At 38.2% G+C, this 18356-nt stretch overlaps 1 protein-coding gene across 3 annotated transcripts in view; it reads left to right on the plus strand.

Annotated features, from left to right (window-relative positions):
• Window positions 1-18356, plus strand: part of ATAD5 (ATPase family AAA domain containing 5) — a 47900-nt gene that overhangs the window by 23757 nt on the left and 5787 nt on the right. For 2 of the 3 annotated variants that reach the window (XM_064583577.1, XM_045889431.3), the window contains exons 9-18: window positions 924-1083; window positions 1532-1861; window positions 4186-4282; window positions 5615-5694; window positions 5925-6064; window positions 6165-6315; window positions 11463-11636; window positions 11915-12048; window positions 12864-12957; window positions 14225-14289. In XM_064583577.1, coding sequence (XP_064439647.1) covers window positions 924-1083; window positions 1532-1861; window positions 4186-4282; window positions 5615-5694; window positions 5925-6064; window positions 6165-6315; window positions 11463-11636; window positions 11915-12048; window positions 12864-12957; window positions 14225-14289 — 1425 coding nt within the window. The remainder of the gene's footprint in view (window positions 1-923; window positions 1084-1531; window positions 1862-4185; window positions 4283-5614; window positions 5695-5924; window positions 6065-6164; window positions 6316-11462; window positions 11637-11914; window positions 12049-12863; window positions 12958-14224; window positions 14290-18356) is intronic. The other variant, XM_064583578.1, reaches the window with a different exon arrangement.

Here is an 18356-nt window from a genome sequence, read left to right on the forward strand (position 1 = left end):
TCCTTCACCTCTTTCAAAGGGAAAAAAATTTGGAACTCTATTGTGGTCTGAAGTTCATTTTTTCCCCTAGAATCCAGTTTTAAAAAATAAATCCCGATTGGGGTAGACATTTCTTTTAAATATTCCTAGAGCTTTAGAAACACTTTAAGAATTAATGGTAGCCCCCCCCAAAAAAATAATTAATGGCAGCCAATTTCAAAAGAATACTAGATTATATAGCACATTTAGATACTGTATAAGTCAGCATTCTAATCTAATGTGTAAGTTGAAAGAGGGAACAAAAAAAATATGAACTAAGTCCTTCAAAAGTATGCAAATGCAGCTTCATTGTCAAGGTTGTATTTAGTCACTAAAGCTTCTCCTGCATTAATACTGACTTATTATAGACAGAAAGTAGTTGTGACTAGTATTAATAGACAGTGTAGGGGGTACCTAGCTGGCTCAGTCAGTGGAGCAAGAGACTCTTGATCTCAGGGTTGTGAGTGTGAGCCCCATATTGGGCGCAGGAATTACTTTATTATTTATTTACTTATTAATATTTTATTTATTTGAGACAGAGACAGAGAGCAGGTAGGGGGAGGGGCAGAGGGAGAAGCAGACTCCTCCCCTGAGCAGGGAGCCCGATGCCAGGCTCAATCCCAGGACCCTGAGATCTTTTTTTTTTTTTAAAGATTTATTTATTTGACAGAGAGACACAAGAGAGGGAACAGAATCAGGGGGAGTGGGAGATGGAGAAGCAGGCTTCCCGCCAAGCAGGGAGCCTGATGCGGGGCTCGATCCCAGGACCCTGAGATCTTGACCTGAGCTGAAGGCAGACACTTAACCGACTGAGCCACCCAGGCGCCTGAGATTACTTTAAAAAAAATAAAAATCTTTAAAAAATAGACAGTGTCTGTTATTGAGCATTTTATTCTTTATTGTAGCTTGTGGAGAGAAGGAAAGATTTGACTGAAGAAGTAAGAAATCTTTTGCTGCAGGAAATTAGGTGGTCAAATCCTGAATTTTCTTTGAGGAAATATTTTTCTTTGCTTCTAAAAAAACGAAGTGAGCACCAGGTGCTTTCTGAGTGTCATCGTAAACAAGGTTAGTGATAAGTATTATCATTTACATTAACATTTTGCTTTTGAAAGCATTAAGTCTTGGTCATTGACTCCTGCAAGTCCACAGAGAATATTGTTTATGGTTGGCAGGGAAAATTGTTCAACTGAAGTAAAGCATCTTATTCAGTGCAGTGTTGGCCCCTGCTGTTTTCCACAGATGCGAGCCCAAAGACAGCTTTAATTATGTTAAGATATTAATAGTTCATTAAAGGAAAGCCTTAGATGAGATCATTTGAATTTACATAGCTTGTATAAAAGGCAATCTAAATAACAAGATAGCCTGCTTGCTTTCAGTATGCCACATTTGGTTCTTCTTCATTTTGTAGTAATAAGATTATTGGATATTTTGAAGTGACATTAAGATGGTCGGATATTAAAATTTGGTTTTCGTTGATTAGTAAGCACATGCATTTCTGTAATTTCTGAAATAGAAAGTCCACAACGAGAGCCCAGTGTCAACCAAAAAGAAAGCAAAAGGAAACGAGTGGAAACGGAAATTCATAAGTCAAAAAGAAAAAAACCAAATGAGTATTCACAAAGTCCAAAAAAGATAAATGGGAAACCAGAAGAGCTTGACAAAAGAAACAGCTCCACTGGGATAAAGCTAGATTCTTGTAAAGGCCTTCTTTCTAAAACATCCAGGAAGAAACAAACTGCCTTGAGTACAACATGTAAAGTAGAAACAGAAGCAGTTGAAGATCCTGATGTTCTGATAATAGATGATGGCAAAGAGTCTTCCTCAGAAAGCTCTCCTGTTCCTGGTAAATTAGATCTTCTTCTGGTCCTAGAACACTTTTGTTTATTTAACCTCTCATTTTCTCTTCTCTTTATGTTCATCGCAACATTCAAACAATGTATGTGTATAAAACAAGTGGAAGCCTTACTAATTACAGCCTTAAAGAATACCACATTTAACAGATTGGTGTTTGGTCTTTGATTTTTCTGTGCTTCTGTAGATACATGTGCTTTTGTAAAAACCTGGAATTATACTATACAATTTATTTTATATCTGTTTCACATGTCTCTGACATGTTCCTATTTGGGTTATCTAGCTTTTTCAAAGTTTTCTGTTGAATTAATTAATTCATCCCGTTACATAGCTTTAGAGTATGTTTTGACACTTGTACAGCAAGTCTTCTATCGTTTTTTTAAACTATGTTCATGTAGCTACATTGCTGAATGAACTGTTGATCCTCCTACCACAAATCCCATTGGGGTTTTGATTTTGCATTAGTGTATAGATTAATTTGGAGTGAACTGGCATCTTTACAACATTCAGCCTTCTCAAATGGGAGTGTAGTACGTGTCTGTTTACCCAGGCTGACTTAATAGGACAGTTTAATGTTTTATTTCAGGGGGTCAAAGGAAGTTGCACTAAAATTATGCTGCCTTTGCTCTTTAAATTATTTCTTAAAGTATGAATCATTTTTCATATTTCATGTTTTTTAGTGATTATTAAAATTTTAAATGTGTACTTTTATTTATTTTTTAATATACTTAAATTTTTTTTAAGTAATCTCTACCCCCAATGTTGGTTTTCGTTGGAGCTTGAACTCATGACCCCAAGATCAAGAGTCACATCTCTCCCAATTGAGCCAGCCAAGCACCTCTAAATGTGTACTTTTTTTTTTAAGATATTTATTTATTTATTTATCTACTTATTTGTCACAGAGAGAGAGTGCGTGTGCTCGAGAGCACAAGCAGGGGGAGCAACAGGCAGAGAGAGAAGCAAGCTCCCCGCTGAGCAAGGAGCCCGATGCAGGGCTCAATCCCAGGACCCTGGGATCATGGGACCTGAGCCAAAGGGAGACACTTAACCGACTGAGCCACCCAGGCGTCCTAAATGTGTATTTTTAAACCTTACTGTCATGAGACTTTATGGTGGTTAGCCTTTTATTTATTTATTTATTTTAAGATTTATTTATTTGAGAGTGAGAGAAAGCATGCTGGGGTGCAGAGGTGGGGGGTGACAGAAGGAGAGGGAGAGGAGCAGACTCCTCTAGTGTGGAGCCAGACATGGGGCTTGATCTTGCTACCCTGAGTTCATGACCCTGATAACATGACCTGAGCCGAAATCAAGAGTTGGATGCTTAACTGACTGAGCCACCCAGGCGCCCCCCTTTTTTAATTAATTAATTTATTTATTTATTTATTTTCCCCTTAGATTTTATTTATTTATTTGACAGAGAGAGACACAGCGAGAGAGGGAACACAAGCAGGCGGAGTGGGAGAGGGAGACGCAGGCTTCCTGCAGAGCAGGGAGCCCCACGTGGGGCCCAATCGCAGGGCCCCGGGATCATGACCTGAGCCGAAGGCAGACGCTTAACGATTGAGCCACCCAGGCACCCCTCCCCACCCTTTTTAAAGTTGGCTCCATGCCCAGCGTGGAGCCCAACAAGGCTTGAACTCAAAACCCTGAGATCAAGACCTGAACTGAGATCAAGAATTGGACACTTCCCTAAGTCACCCAGGCACCGCAGTAGTGGTTAGCTTTTAAGGGGCAAGGTTTTTGATTTGAAAAATATTATATGTGGGCCGCCTGGGTGGCTCAGGCAGTTAAGCATCTGACTTCAGCTCAGGTCATGATCTCAGGGTCCTGGGATCAAGCCCAGGGTTGGGCTCCCCAGTCAGCAGGGAGTCTCCTTGTCCCTCTGCCCCTCCCCCGCACTCGTGCTGTGTCTCCCCCAGCTCCCTCTCTCAAATAAAAATACTAAAAATTAAAAAAAAGAATTTTTTTTAAAAGATTTTATTTATTTATTTGAGAGAGAGTGAGAGAGCACAAGAGGGGGGAGAGGGAGGAGCAGACTCCCCGCTGAGCAGGGAGCCCGATGCGGGACTCGATCCCGGGACTCCAGGATCATGACCTGAGCCGAAGGCAGTCGCTTAACCAACTGAGCCACCCAGGCGCCCCTAAAAAAAAAGAATTTTAAATGTAATGTTAAATTTTGAAATTGACCCTTTTGGCATTTTGTAGATATAAATACTTGCATAAATACTCATTGTTTACATGAAACAATACTGTAGATGTCTCAGAATATATTCTTATGTCAAGGACAAATATTTTAATATAAATTTTTTGCTTTAGATTCTGGAACTGAAGACATGCTTTGGACAGAAAAGTATCAACCTCAGAACTCCAGTGAAGTCATAGGCAATGAGCTAGCTATAAAAAAGTTACATAGGTTGGTAAAACTTGTAAAAAAATTGAGAAATTGTTTATGGATCTAGTTTTACTGCTTTGTTTTAGTTATACTAAAATCTAGAAATTATAAAGTAATACATAGTAAAATCTTAAAAAAAGAAAAATGTGAAAAGTAAACATCCCTCTTTTCTTCCATTTCTACTTTCCAGAGGTAACAACTATTAAAAGGTTTCCTGTAAAACCTTACAGAAAAAATTTTATGCATATATTAGCTCCTTTCTGCCTAACAAATAGGATCATATTACTACTAATTCAGGTCCATAATCCCTTGTCTATGATTCCCACATCCAAGAAGTTCTGTAAACCGAAAGTTATTAACTTTATTATATATTACGGTTTTTATGGGTCCCACTTAGTAGGAGTACATACATTTTTTAAAAATAGAAATATTAAGTGATTGTGGATGTAACACCACAGACCCCATTAGAGGTATTGTGTTATATGTGGTATATGTACCAAGTTACTTTTTTAATATCTGAAAATTTTTGAATTCCAAAACTCACCTGGTCCAAAGGATTTCATATAAGAAATAGGAACCCATGATAATAGTTAACACTTTGAGCCTAGCACTATTCTAAGTACTTGCATTGTTCTTAGCTCATTTAATCCTTAAAACTATAATATACTGTTGTCCTTATCTTACAGATGAGGAATGGGCCTACAGAGGTTAAATTATTTGTCCAGAGTCACACAGCTCTAAAGTTGGGGAGCTAGAACTCAAGCTTGGGCAGTCTAGCTCCAAACTAGGACTTCATCTTTCCACTTACGCTTAGCACCGTGTATTAGACATCTTTCATGTCATCACGGGGTCTCCTCAGTTCTTTTTTTTTTTTTTTTTTAAGATTTTATTTATTTATTTAATTGACAGAGAGAGAGACAGCGAGAGAGGGAACACAAGCAGGGGGAGTGGGAGAGGGAGAAGCAGGCTTCCCACCGAACAGGGAGCCCGATGCAGGGCTCGATCCCCCGACCCTGGGATCATGACCTGAACTGAAGGCAGATGTTTAATGACTGAGCCACCCAGGCGCCTCTCCTCAGTTCTTTATAGTTGCTCCATACTGGTTTTTTAAGTAGCTGTACTGTGTGTATCTTTTCTTCTACTGAGGTACTTTTAGGTTTTTCTGTTTGGAAGCTAATATGAACAGTGTTGCCATGAATAACGTTGCTCCTATAGTCTTGTGTGTTTTGGTAAAAGTTACTTCATTTAAAAATATTCGTGCCCATGTAAATATATTTTACTATTTAGTTGATTCAAAGAGATATATCTCTATTCTGTGAATTATTTTTATTAACATACATTTTCTTACGGCAGTTGGTTGAAAGACTGGAAGAGAAGAGCTGAATTGGAAGAAAAACAAAATTTGAAGGGAAAAAAAGACGAGAAACAGGAAGGTATTTTGAGTTATTTTCTCCATTTCACTGGACATTTTGAGTTAGATTAGCTAAATATTTATATAAAATTTCTTAACTGGTATTTTGTATTTGATTTTCTAGTTTTTGTAAATTAAATTTCCAGCATTTACTGGCAAGAAGTTTGTAAGGTTTGATCATTGGGTTTCGTGAGGTAGAATTGCTGCCTGAGCAATTAGCAAATGGTAATGTGCATTTGAATAATTTTTCAGATCTGTCGGACAGCATAGATTTTAAAGGCAGTTCAGATGACGAAGAGACTCGCCTTTGCAATACTGTTCTTATAACAGGGCCAACAGGAGTGGGAAAAACGGCGGCAGTGTATGCTTGTGCTCAGGAGCTTGGATTCAAGGTTAGTAAGAGCTACACTGGGAGAATGTTAATGTAGTAGTTACACTTGAATTAAAGGAAAACCAACCATTCTGCCTTGCTTTCATATATTCTTCTTTTAGATATTTGAAGTCAATGCGTCTTCTCAGCGCAGTGGTAGACAAATTCTATCTCAACTGAAGGAAGCTACTCAGTCCCATCAAGTGGACAAGCAAGGTGTAAACTCTCAAAAACCTTGTTTTTTTAATAGTTACAACCTAGGCAAGTCACCAAGTAAGTAAATTATTTTCCTTAGGTCATAACATCATTGGAAAAAATAAAAATCTACAAAAAGAATTATAATAATCAGCATTTTGCCATTCATTTTTTTATCTTTTCCTATACACATACATGCCTTTTTAATTTTTTCCTGTACAGTTTTAAAACAAATCTCAAGACCATCATATAATTTTACCCATATGTACTTCATAGGTATCTCTAACTGATAAGGACTTTATTTATTTACTTATTCATGTATTTATTAAGATTTTATTTTTAAGTAATCGCTACACTGAACATGGGGCTCGAACTCAAAACCCCATGATCAGAAGTCACACACTCCTCTGACTGAGCTAGCCGGGCCCTCTTGATAAGGACTTTTTTTTAAGATTTTATTTATTTATTTGAGAGAGAGTGAATGAGAGAGAGAGCACACGAGGAGAGGGAGAGGGAGAAGCAGACTCCTTGGCTGAGCAGGGAGTCCGATGTGGGACTTGATCCCAGGACACTGGGATCATGACCTGAGCCAAAGGCAGATGCTTAATCGACAGCCACCCAGGCGACCCCGGATAAGGACTTTTTAAAAAGCATAACCACAGTATCATAATTATACCTAATGGAATTAACTTGATACCTTAATTTCATCTCATAGATACTCCTCTTTTGGCTTTCTGTTGTTTCAAATGCTTTGTGCAAATTCAGATCCAAACAAGGTTTACATCTTACATTTGATTAATGTCTTTTGAATTTCTTTCAGTCTCCCTAATAATTCCCTCATCCTTTTCATATCATTTATTTGTTGACCCATTTGTTTGGGTCATTTTTCATAAAATTTCTCACATTTTGGATTTGGCTGATTGTATCTTTATGGTATCAGTTAATATATTCCTCTTCCCTATTTACTTGTAAACTGGCAGTTAGATCTGTGGGCTTGATTAGACTCAGGTTCTGTTTCGGGGCTGTCATACATGCATAGGCAGGGCTGTGCACTTTGTATGGCATCAGAGCCGAAGATACGTTTATGATATTAACATGGATTGGTGAGTTCAGTTGTTTCCACGCTGATCCATCCATTATAAAGTTCCCACATCACTCTTTGAACTAACAGTATTTTGTAGCCATGAATGATCTTTACCTAGTAGATTGTTTCATTAAGGGTTAAAAAAAATGGTGATTTTGTAATTCACTTAGCCTTTCTGAATTTATTAAAGTTCTGAGAAGCAGTTCTCCTCATGCAGTGTCTGTATACTTTGACATAGTTTATACAGGAAAGGCACGAGAAATGCTTCATTCTTTCCATTTATTTTTCACTTCATAGAGTAATGGTGCCCTAGTAATCTCTGAGGTTGTCCAATGAGTTTTGGGGTACTTTTTTTTTTAGTATTATGATGAACTCATGGATTTGTATATATATGTGTTTCAGTCCCTTGTGTTCATTATTCTTTGCTGCTTTTAAGATTTTCTCTTTGTCGGGCGCCTGGGTGGCTCAGATGGTTAAGCGTCTGCCTTCGGCTCAGGTCATGATCCCAGGGTCCTGGGATCGAGTCCCACATCGGGCTCCCGGCTCAGTGGGGAGCCTGCTTCTCCCTCTGACCCTCTCCCCTCTCATGCTGTTTCTCTCTCACTCGCTCTCTAAAAAATAAATAAAATCTTAAAAAAAAAAAAAAAAAGATTTCTCTTTGTCACTAGTTGTGAGTGCCTGTGACTTTGATGTGCGTTGGCGTAGTTTTCTTCATGTTTCATGTGGTTGGGGTTTGTTGAGCTTCTTGTACAAATGGGTTTATATTTTCATCAAATTTGGAAAATTCCAAGCAGTTGTTTTTCCTTTTTTTTTTTTAAGATTTTATTTATTTATTTGACACAGAGAGACAGTGAGAGAGGGAACACAAGCAGGGTGAGTGGGAGAGGGAGAAACAGGCTCCCCGCCGAGCAGAGAGCCCAATGCGGGGCTTGATCCCAGGACCCTGGGATCATGACCTGAGCCAAAGGCAGACGCTTAATGACTGAGCCCCCCAGGCACCCCAGTTTTTTTTTCCTCTTAACTAAAATATTTTTGACCTTGGGCGCCTGGGGGGCTCAGTCGTTAAGCATCTGCCTTCAGCTCAGGTCATGATCCCAGGGTCCTGAGATCGAGTCCCACATTGGGCTCCCTGCTCAGCGGGAAGCCTGCTTCTTTCTCTCCCACTCCCCCTACTTCTCCCTCTCCCTCTCCCACTCCCCCTGCTTGTGTTCCCTCTCTCGCTATGTCTCTCTCTGTCAAATAAATAAATAAAATCTTAAAAAATAAAATAAAATATATTTGACCTTAACATTGTATATATTTATACATGTTAATTTTATAGATTTATGTATTGTAATATGTTTGCGATTGTGTTTATATTAGTACCTCTATCACATTACATAATTATTTTTAGTGGTTGGAATAATTAAGGTATAGTCTCAGGAAGTTTGGTGATTATAATAGAATATTGTCTATATTTACTATAGCATGCATTAGGTCTCTAGGATTTACTTATTACTCATTGCAAGTTTGTACCCTTAAACAACATCTGTCCTACCCCCCTACCCCATCTTCTGGTAACCACCATTCTACTCTCTGTTTTTATGAGTTTGGCTTTTTTAGATTCCACATATAAGTAATGTTATACAGTACTTGCTTTTCTGTGACTTACCTCACTTAGTCTAATGCGCTCCGGGTCCATCCATGCTGTTACAAATGGCAGGATGTCCTTTCTTAGGGCTGAGTAATATTCCATTGTGTATAGATACCACATCTGGATCCATTCATGAATGGGCACTCAGGTTGTTTCCATACTACATTCTGTTGTGGATAATGCTGCTAAGTTGTCTCAGCTTGATGATTGATTGTTCAGGTTTGCAGTCTTCTTGTTCCTATCTGTGTTTCATCTTGGATAGTTTCTAACTACTCAAATTCACAAATCTTATTTTCTGCAATATGCAGTATGCTGTCCGTGCCATCCAATGTATTTTGTATTTCACACATTGTAGTTTTCATTTCTAGAAGGTGGACTTGGGTCCTTTTTATATCTTCTGTGTTACCATGCCCAATTTTTTTTGTAAGTTTGATTGTTTTGGGTCTTTTATGCTATATTAGGTGAGGCCATAGAAGCATCTAGTTTAGGATTAATTTTGCCCTGATACTTAGGCAAAATCCTTCTGAGTACTCTATCCAGTGCCCCATGAATTCTGAAGTCTGCTGTTCTGTCTAGTGTAAGAGGAACTATTCCCAGCTGTCTGTGAGCCTCAGGGATTATTTTTCCTAATCTTTTACTGATCACTACTCAGTTGAAGACTTGAGAGGGACCCTCTGTAGATTTCTGGAGCACTCCATGGAGCTCTCTTCACTATTCTGCCCCATGAATGCTATCTGCCTTGGCATCTCCAGGCTCCTCTTCAGTCTCCTCAGCTCAGGAAACCTCTGGACTGGCTTCCCCTTCCTCACTGTGGCCTAGACATTCTCTCACAAGGCAGGAAGCTAGGCAATTCCTGGGGTTCACCTTGTTTGTTTCTTGTCTCTCAGGTATATCACTCTTCTTTTTTGCATGATGTCCGAAGTCTTGAAAGCATTGTTTCATCTATTATGTTTAGTTTTTTGGTATTATTTCAGATATATGGGTAAATCCAATGTATGTCTTGGCCAGAAGCAGAACGCTTTTTTCTTTTTGTGCTCATATCGTCTGCTCTTTGACTAGTGGGAACCCGACTGAATTGGCTTGTGTCCTTTTGATGTAACCCCAGTGATCTTTGATACTTGTTTTTGCTTTCTGGCTTGTTAAGATGTCTCAGACCTAGAAGGTAGCTCTCTCTCCATGGAGCTGATTGCTTTTGTGGAAAATCCTTTAAAAACAATATATCAATAAAATTTAGCCAAGTACTTAACTAAGTATCAAAATTAAAAATTGGCACATATTTTCTAAAACCAGTCTTTGGACTGATGCCAATCCATGATCAAGCAATCCTTATACTATGTCAAAATTAGAAAAATAAGGACAAAGTGTTGAGTTTTTTATAAATTGAAATCTATTCAATATAAAGAAATATTTTTTGAGATTTTGTGCCTCTTACCTTGTGTTAAAATCCCTATTTTTATGAGATAATAGTGATGTCTAGGATAATTTTTCCAACTCAAATTTTTTTTTTTTCATTTAAATTTTAGGTAGTTAACATAACAGTGCAATATTGGTTTCTGGAGTAGAATTCAGTGATTCATTACTTACATACAACACCCCGTGCTCATCACAAGTGTCCTCCTTACTCCCCATCACCCATCTAGCCCATTCCCCACCCACATCCCTCCATCAACCCTCAGTTTGCTATCGTTAAGAGTCTCCTATGGCTTGTTTCCTTCTCCTTTTTTTCTTTTCCCCCTTCTCATATAGTTCATCTGTTTTGTTTCTTAAATTCCATGAGTGAGATCATATGGTATCTGTGTTTCTCTGACTGACTTATTTCACTTAGCATAATACACTGTAGCTCTGTCCATGTCATTGCAAATGGCAAACTGAAAGTTCTCAGTAAGTTTTCAAACACCTATAATATGCAAAGGATATGATAAGATCTGTGGAAACGGGGTGTGAAGAAATATAATTTGGACATGTGAGGACTGAATCAGAGCACTTATAGGGGAGAAAAGGACATGCTCTTGGCACCACAGGACTTCTGGAGGGTAGAGGTCAACCATTTATTTTTAAATTTTGTATCTGTCCTCCACAGCATCTCTAGAAAAACATATTTTCTGCTTGCAGTTTCCATTTACTACAGGGCTAAACTGAAGTTGGATAACAGTGTTCCATAATGTGCTCAGTATGTACCATTATCACTTTTCCTCCAATCTCTTCTGAACTCAAGCAGATGGAGAGAAAGTGAATGGAGAGATTCTGAACATTCTTTGCCTCAAGGATGTATGTTTCATTGAAAAGAATGTCTTTTTCAGATGACTGGTTTTACCTTCTCTGATGATAGAATGAATAACTATAATAATACAGTACTATTTGTACACAGTATTTGAATGTAAGAATGAAAGAAAATTTCTATATCAATTTTTAACTGGTAGGAGTAGAAATGTAGACTGTGGAGAACTCAATCTTACCATCCATTTAACTTTTAGAATACTTATCGTTAAGTAAATTTGTTTTTGGCAGAAAAATTAAGCTCCCCTAAGAAAGTTGTTACATCACCAAGGAAACTTCCTCCACCGTCACCACAAACTAGCGTACCAAAGCGAACACTTCCACCTAAAACTTTGGCAAATTATTTTAAAGTGTCTTCCAAGCCAAAAAATAATGAAGAAGTAGTACTTCCGGAAAATAATAAAGGTAAGACATTAAACGGACAAAATATATGTGGCAGTTTTTAATACTAATGACCCTGATACATAAAAATATCATATCTCCTCAGTTTCTATTGCTTTTTATTAAACCTCAGCTACACTGAAGGTCCTACATAGAGGAGTTTTGATATTTTGTTTCAGTTTTTTTTCCTCACCTCTTGTTTAGTTTTGATAGAGAGTTTCAGTTGAGTTTATCCTGCAGAAACATCCAGTGTTCTATTAAAAGTTGATTTTATCTAAAATACTAACATTTTATTTATGCAGGAATAAAAAATTCTTGTGAACAAAAACCAATTATTCAGACTAAATCTACAAAGACAACTAAGTCAAATGTCAAAGAATTTGGAGCTGAGGAACCCAACAGGAAAAATGCAACATCTCTCATTCTTTTTGAGGAGGTAGGCTTATGGGCATATGTTCATGTTATCTCATAATAAGAACTTATTCAAAAGGTTACTGTATGTGTTACTATAAAGTATTCTAAAATAGCCAAGAAAGTCAGGAATACTTCTATCTGAGTTTTTTAAAAAATTTTAAAAGATTTTATTTATTTAGAGAAAGAGCGTGTGTGTGTGTGTGTGTGTGTGTGCGCGCATGAGTGTGGGGAGGGGCAGAGGGAGAGAGAGAATCTCAAGTGGACTTTTTGGGAGAGAGTGTGCAAGAGAGAGCATGAGCTGGGGGAAAGGCAGATGGAGAGGGAGAGGCAAACTCCCCACTGAGCAGGGAGCCCGATGCGGGGCTCAATCCCAGGACCCTTGGATCATGACCTGAGCCGAAGGCAGATGCTTAACGACTGAGCCACCCAAGCGCCCCTGAATTTATGAAATTTATGAACAGTATGAATTCAACCCACATTGAAAGCCTAAAATGTTTTACACTATTAAAAGTAAAAAAAATTGGGGCGCCTGGGTGGCTCAGTCGTTTAAGCATCTGCCTTCAGCTCAGGTCATGATCCCAGGGTTCTGGGATCGAGCCCCGCATTGGGCTCCCTGCTCAGCAGGAAGCCTGTTTCTCCCTCTCCCACTCCCCCTGCTGTGTTCCCTCTCTCGCTATGTCTCTGTCTGTCAAATAAATAAAATCTTAAAAACATTTTTTTCATAAATTCATAAATTTTGTCTCTAGCAGACATACAGTGTATCTAGTATATATACAGAACCTATCCAGTAAATGTTTTGTTACTCAATACAGTATTATTCTCATAAATGGCTCTTAGGTTGATGTTATTTTTGAAGAAGATGCTGGGTTTTTGAATGCAATCAAAACGTTCATGGCAACAACTAAAAGACCTGTGATCCTTACTACTAGTGGTAAGTAACAGTGATTTTACAACTAATTACTTTTGGTTAAAATATTTTGAGAAAGCTTCTCATTTTAGTTAGAAACGTTCCTTTAAAAGTCTGCTAGTAAATTAAGTCTTTTTTTCTAAAATTTGGAGGCTCCTAGATCATTTTTAAATGAAGAATTATTTAAATTTGCTATTGATTCACAGCCTTGAGTAATTATAAAATTACTACATTACCCTGTGAATAGCTGTGGTGTGGAAATTGGATACTACTTTGAATCATTGTGTTAAGTATTAGATATTTAGGATGCTTACAACAGCCTAGAATGCAGGCAAAGAGATTTATGAACTATTCAGGAAAGGGGTTTTGGTAGGGGCGGTAACAGAGCCTTCTCTTTGCCTCTTCCTCATACTTAGATCACCAAATGTTACTTGTCAGAATTTTTTATGGAGCTCAACCTTTCTGCAGTGCCTTAATATTGAACTTAGCCATTCCTTATCCCCTGAGAACACTTCCATGTGGATTATTGCATATTTTAAAGTACATAGCCTAATGGAATTAGTCCACCTTCTTTTTTTTTTCTTAAGATTTTATTTTTTAAGTAATCTGTACACCCAATATGGGGCTTGAACCCACAACCCTGAGATCAGGAGTAACATGCTCCACCGATGGACCCTGGAATTGGTCCACCTTCCTAATAATTTGCATTCAGTGTTCAATTTTGAGAGTCATTGTTTTCTAATATTTTTCATTGCACATATTCAGTCGCATCTCTCTGCTATGGATTTCTATAGGAAAAAGTATTTATGTTAGACTCTACTTAAAATTAACAGCTCATTTGACTGTTAATGATTATACTTAAAAATATTGAAATAAATCGTATTAGTCAAGGTTACATGATAATTTAATTAAAAGATCAAAAGTTACTTTAGGTCAAGACAGAAATTCAGTTCCTTAGTGATTTTTTTTTTTTAATTTTTATTTATTTATTTGAAGAGAGAGATACAGTGAGAGAGGGAACACAAGCAGGGGGAGTGGCAGAGGGAGAAGCAGGCTTCCCGCCGAGCGGGGAGCCCGATGCGGGGCTCGATCCCAGGACCCTGGGATCATGACCTGAGCCGAAGGCAGACGCTTAACGACTGAGCCACCCAGGCACCCCCAGTTCCTTAGTGATTTATAATTTAAATGATATTTTCATTACCAATGAAATATAGAATATTTTCATAGAAAAAGTAACGGAAAAATTAATTTAGTAGTCTTAATGGTTTTTTTAAATGTTTTTTTCCTATAGATCCAACATTTAGTTTAATGTTTGATGGCTGCTTTGAAGAAATTAATTTCAGTACTCCTTCGCTTGTAAGTTTTCATTTTGTTCATAAATCATGTCACAATTCTATACAAGGTGGTTTCTTGTGATAGTGCCGGTGTATCTTCCGTACACGGTTGAATGGGAGTTAAGAGCGAGTATCTCTGCCTTGTTTCTGAATTTGAGGCTAAAGTAGGCATTCTTTTAGCATTAAGTGTGATATTAGCCATATATTTTCATATATGCTCTTCATCAGTTAGCTGTGTTTTTATTGTGAATGGTGTTAAGTTTTGTCAGATACTTTGAATCTTTCAAGGCAATCATACGGTTTATCTTTTTAGTTCTATTAATATGGCGACTGATGTTAGTTGTTTTTTAAAATCAGCAGTCTTGCATTCTTTTTTTTTTTTTTAAGATTTTATTTATTTATTTAACAGATAGAGACACAGTGAGAGAGGGAACACAAGCAGGTGAGTGGGAGAGGGAGAAGCAGGCTTCCTGCCGAGCAGGGAGCCCGATGCGGGGCTCGATCCCAGGACCCTGGGATCATGACCTGAGCCGAAGGCAGACGCTTAACAACTGAGCCACCCAGGCGCCCCTCAGTCTTGCATTCTTAAGATAATATGGTCATGATGTGTTATGTCTTTTTGTAGTTCTGGATTTGATTTGCTCATATATTGTTATGGACTTTCGTATCTGCGTTTATGAAGGATGTTAGTGGGTGGTTTCCAGGCCATTTGAAATGGATTAGGACATAGATTTTAGTAGTTTCTTCAGAAATAATATGCATTCTTAGTTTTTCATAGTGTATATTTTTTTAAGATTTTCTTTATTTGAGAGAGAGAGAGAGCACAAGTGGGGGGTGGGAGGCAGAGGGAGAAGCAGACTCCCTGCTGAGCAGGGAGCCCTCAATCCCAGGACCCCAAAATCATGACGCAAGCCAAAGGTAGAAGCCCAACCAACTGAGCCATTCAGGTGCCCCAGTTTTTCATAGTGTATTTAGGGTTAGTATTATACTAATTTATAGAGAATCTAAGAACCTTGCAAAGATATCAGTCCATTTACCATCCCTCTCTCATATGCTTTAGTTTTCAGATGTTTTACATTTACACATTATAAACTCCCCAATATAATGCTCTGCTTTTTTGCTTTAGCCAGCCATGTGTGTTTGAAAGAAATTAGGAGAATAAAAAGTTGACTTTTATGTTTACCTATATACTTATAATTTCTAATATACTTCATTCCTTCCTGAAGATCTGACTTTTTCTTTGATTTTGTTTCTCTTCAGCCTGAAGAATTTCATTAACAATTTTTATAGAGCTAGTCTGCTGGCAGTGGATTATATTAGGTTTTGTTTACTTGAAAATGTCTTTATTTTTACTTCATTCTCAAAGAATATTTTCCCTTGGCATAGAAATCTGGGTTCTCAGTTTTTCCATCAGTACTTCTTTTTGTAAGTAGGCTCCACACCCAGCATGGGGTTTGAACTCACCACCCAGAGATCAAGTGTCGCATGCTCTACCAACTGAGCCAGCCAGGCACCCCTGTATCAGTACTTTAAAGATGTCATTCCATTTTCTTTTGGACATTGGTATTTCTGATTATAAGTCACCATTTTTTTTTTTTTTTGCCCCCTATGTAGTATGTCATTATTTTCCCGATGGCCTTCAAGATATTCTCTTTAGTTTTCTTTTCTTTCATTTTTTTTTTTTTTAAAGATTTTATTTATTTATTTGAGACAGCATGAGAGAGAGAGCACAAGCAGGGCGGGAGGGGTAGAGGAAGAAGCAGTCATCCCACTGAGCAGGGAGCCCAATGCGGGGCTCGATCCCAGGACCCTGGGATCATGACCTGAGCCGAAGGTAGGCGCTAACCGACTGAGCCACCAAGGTGTCCCTAACTTTAGTTTTCAACAATTGCCTGTGATGTGCCTAGGTGTTATTTTTCTTCATATCTGTCCTGCTTCTGGTTGTTGGATATCTACAATCCATAAATATATGTCATTCCTATAAAAAAAAAAAAATAAGAAAAAAAAAAAAATAAATATATGTCATTCCTTCAATGAGGTTCACTTTTAAACTTATTTTTTCAAATTTATTTTATGCCCATTTTCTCTTTCCCTCTTGGGAATTTAATTATACGTATGTTAGACATTTTACATTGTCTCCCATGTCGCTGAGGCATGCTGTTCTCCTCCCCCCCTAACTTTTCTGTTTGTACTTTTGATTTGATCATTTGTATTGATTAATCGTCAAATTTACTGCCATTTTTTTCTGCCACCTCCATTCTCCTATGAGGCCCATCTAGTAAAATTTTTATTCTGATATTATGATTTTTAGTTTTACAATTTCTGTTTGCTTCTTTTTATGGCTTCTGTTTTTCTGCTGGGCTTTCTTATTTGTCCATTATGTTCTTTAAGCATAGTTTTACTAGCTGTTTTAAAATTCTGCTAATTCTAGGTCGCCTGGGTGACTCAGTTGTTAAGTGTCTGCCTTCGGCTCAGGTCATGATCCCAGGGTCCTGGGATCAAGCCCCGCATCAGGCTCGCTGCTCAGCAGGAAGCCTGCTTCTCCCTCTTCCACTCCTCCTGCTTGTGTTCCCTCTCTCTCTGTCTCTCTCTCTGTCAGATAAATGAAATCTTAAAAAAAAAAATTCTGCTAATTCCAATATCTTCGTCACCTTTTGTTTTTATTAACATATAACATTATTGTTTCGGGGTACAAGTCTATGATATATCAGTCTTACACAATACACAGTGCTCACCATAACACACACCCTCCCCAATGTCCATCACCCAGCCACCCTATCCCCCCACCCCCCTCCCCTCCAGCAACCCTCAGTTTGTTTCCTGAGATTAAGAGTCTCTTATGGTAAAAAAAAAAAAAAAAAAGAGTCTCTTATGGTTTGTCTCCCATTTTCATCATCTTGTGATTAAATCTATTGATTGTCTTGTCTCTGAGGAATTACTTTTTCTGTTTCTTTGTATGTGTAGTAGTTTTAGAGTTTTATCCTGTACTTTGCTATTATGTTGTAGCTACTCTGGATTTGGTTCTGTTCCTCTGAATAAATATTCTCCTGTAGTATGTAGCAGCTAAAGTTTCTGTTCAGTTCTTTTAGTTTTAGCTGGGCTGCTTTGAGACAGACCCACACATGTGAAGTTCAGGCATCAACCAGGGATTTGCATTCTTCTTTAGCTAGAATTTGTTTCCTGGACGCCTGGGTGGCTCAGTTGGTTGGGCAGCTGCTTTCAGCTCGGGTCATGATCTCAGGGTCCTGGGATCGAGTCCCATGTTGGGCTTTCTGCTCATCGGGGAGCCTGCTTCTCCCCTGCCTGCCATTCCCCCTGCTTTTGCTTGCTCTCTTGTCTCCTCGCTCTCTCTCTTTCAAATGAATAAATAAAATCTTAAAAAAAAAAAAATTTGTTTCCCTACTTTCATAGACATCCTCTCTCACTTTCCAGCTATTGCCAGCATCCCAAACTCTGTCCTCTGGTTCAAGCCAGTAACACTGTGAGTTTCTGCCTGAGTTTTAGCCACCACTGCTGCATCCTGTCCTAAGTCAGAAATCAATTTGGGGGGGGGGGTGAATTCACCCAGGGCCATTTTCTTTTGTCTAAGTGTTGATTTTCCCTTCAGTTATCTTCTGCTTTTGGTTACTGTCTTGTGCCTTCAAATAGTTTGTTTTTTATACTTATTTGTAGCTGATTATTGAGTTTATCATTATTACTGATGGCAAGATTTGTCTGATAGTAGGTACTTCATTATTGAAAGCAGAATTCTTAGTTTGTGGGAAGCAGAAGTCCCAGAAGTATGCAGGAGTACTGTATGTGCATAGAATGAGGTCAAAGATTTATTATTTTTTTTAAAGATTTTAGTTATTGGGGCACCTGGGTGGCTCAGTCGTTAAGTGTCTGCCTTTGGCTCAGGTCATGATCCCAGGGTCCTGGGATCAAGCCCCGCATTGGGCTCCCTGCTCTGTGGGAAGCCTACTTCTCCTTTTCCCACTCCCCCTGCTTGTGTTCCCTCTCTCACTGTGTCTCTCTCTGTCAAATAAATAAATAAAATCTTTAAAAAAAAATAATAAATAAAATAAAATAAAATTGCCTTCAGCGTTCATG

The sequence above is a fragment of the Mirounga angustirostris genome, unplaced genomic scaffold (genome assembly GCF_029215605.1).
Source record: "Mirounga angustirostris isolate CCGP_5_RB_7025 unplaced genomic scaffold, mMirAng1.0.hap1 SCAF_17, whole genome shotgun sequence".
NCBI lineage: Eukaryota > Metazoa > Chordata > Mammalia > Carnivora > Phocidae > Mirounga > Mirounga angustirostris.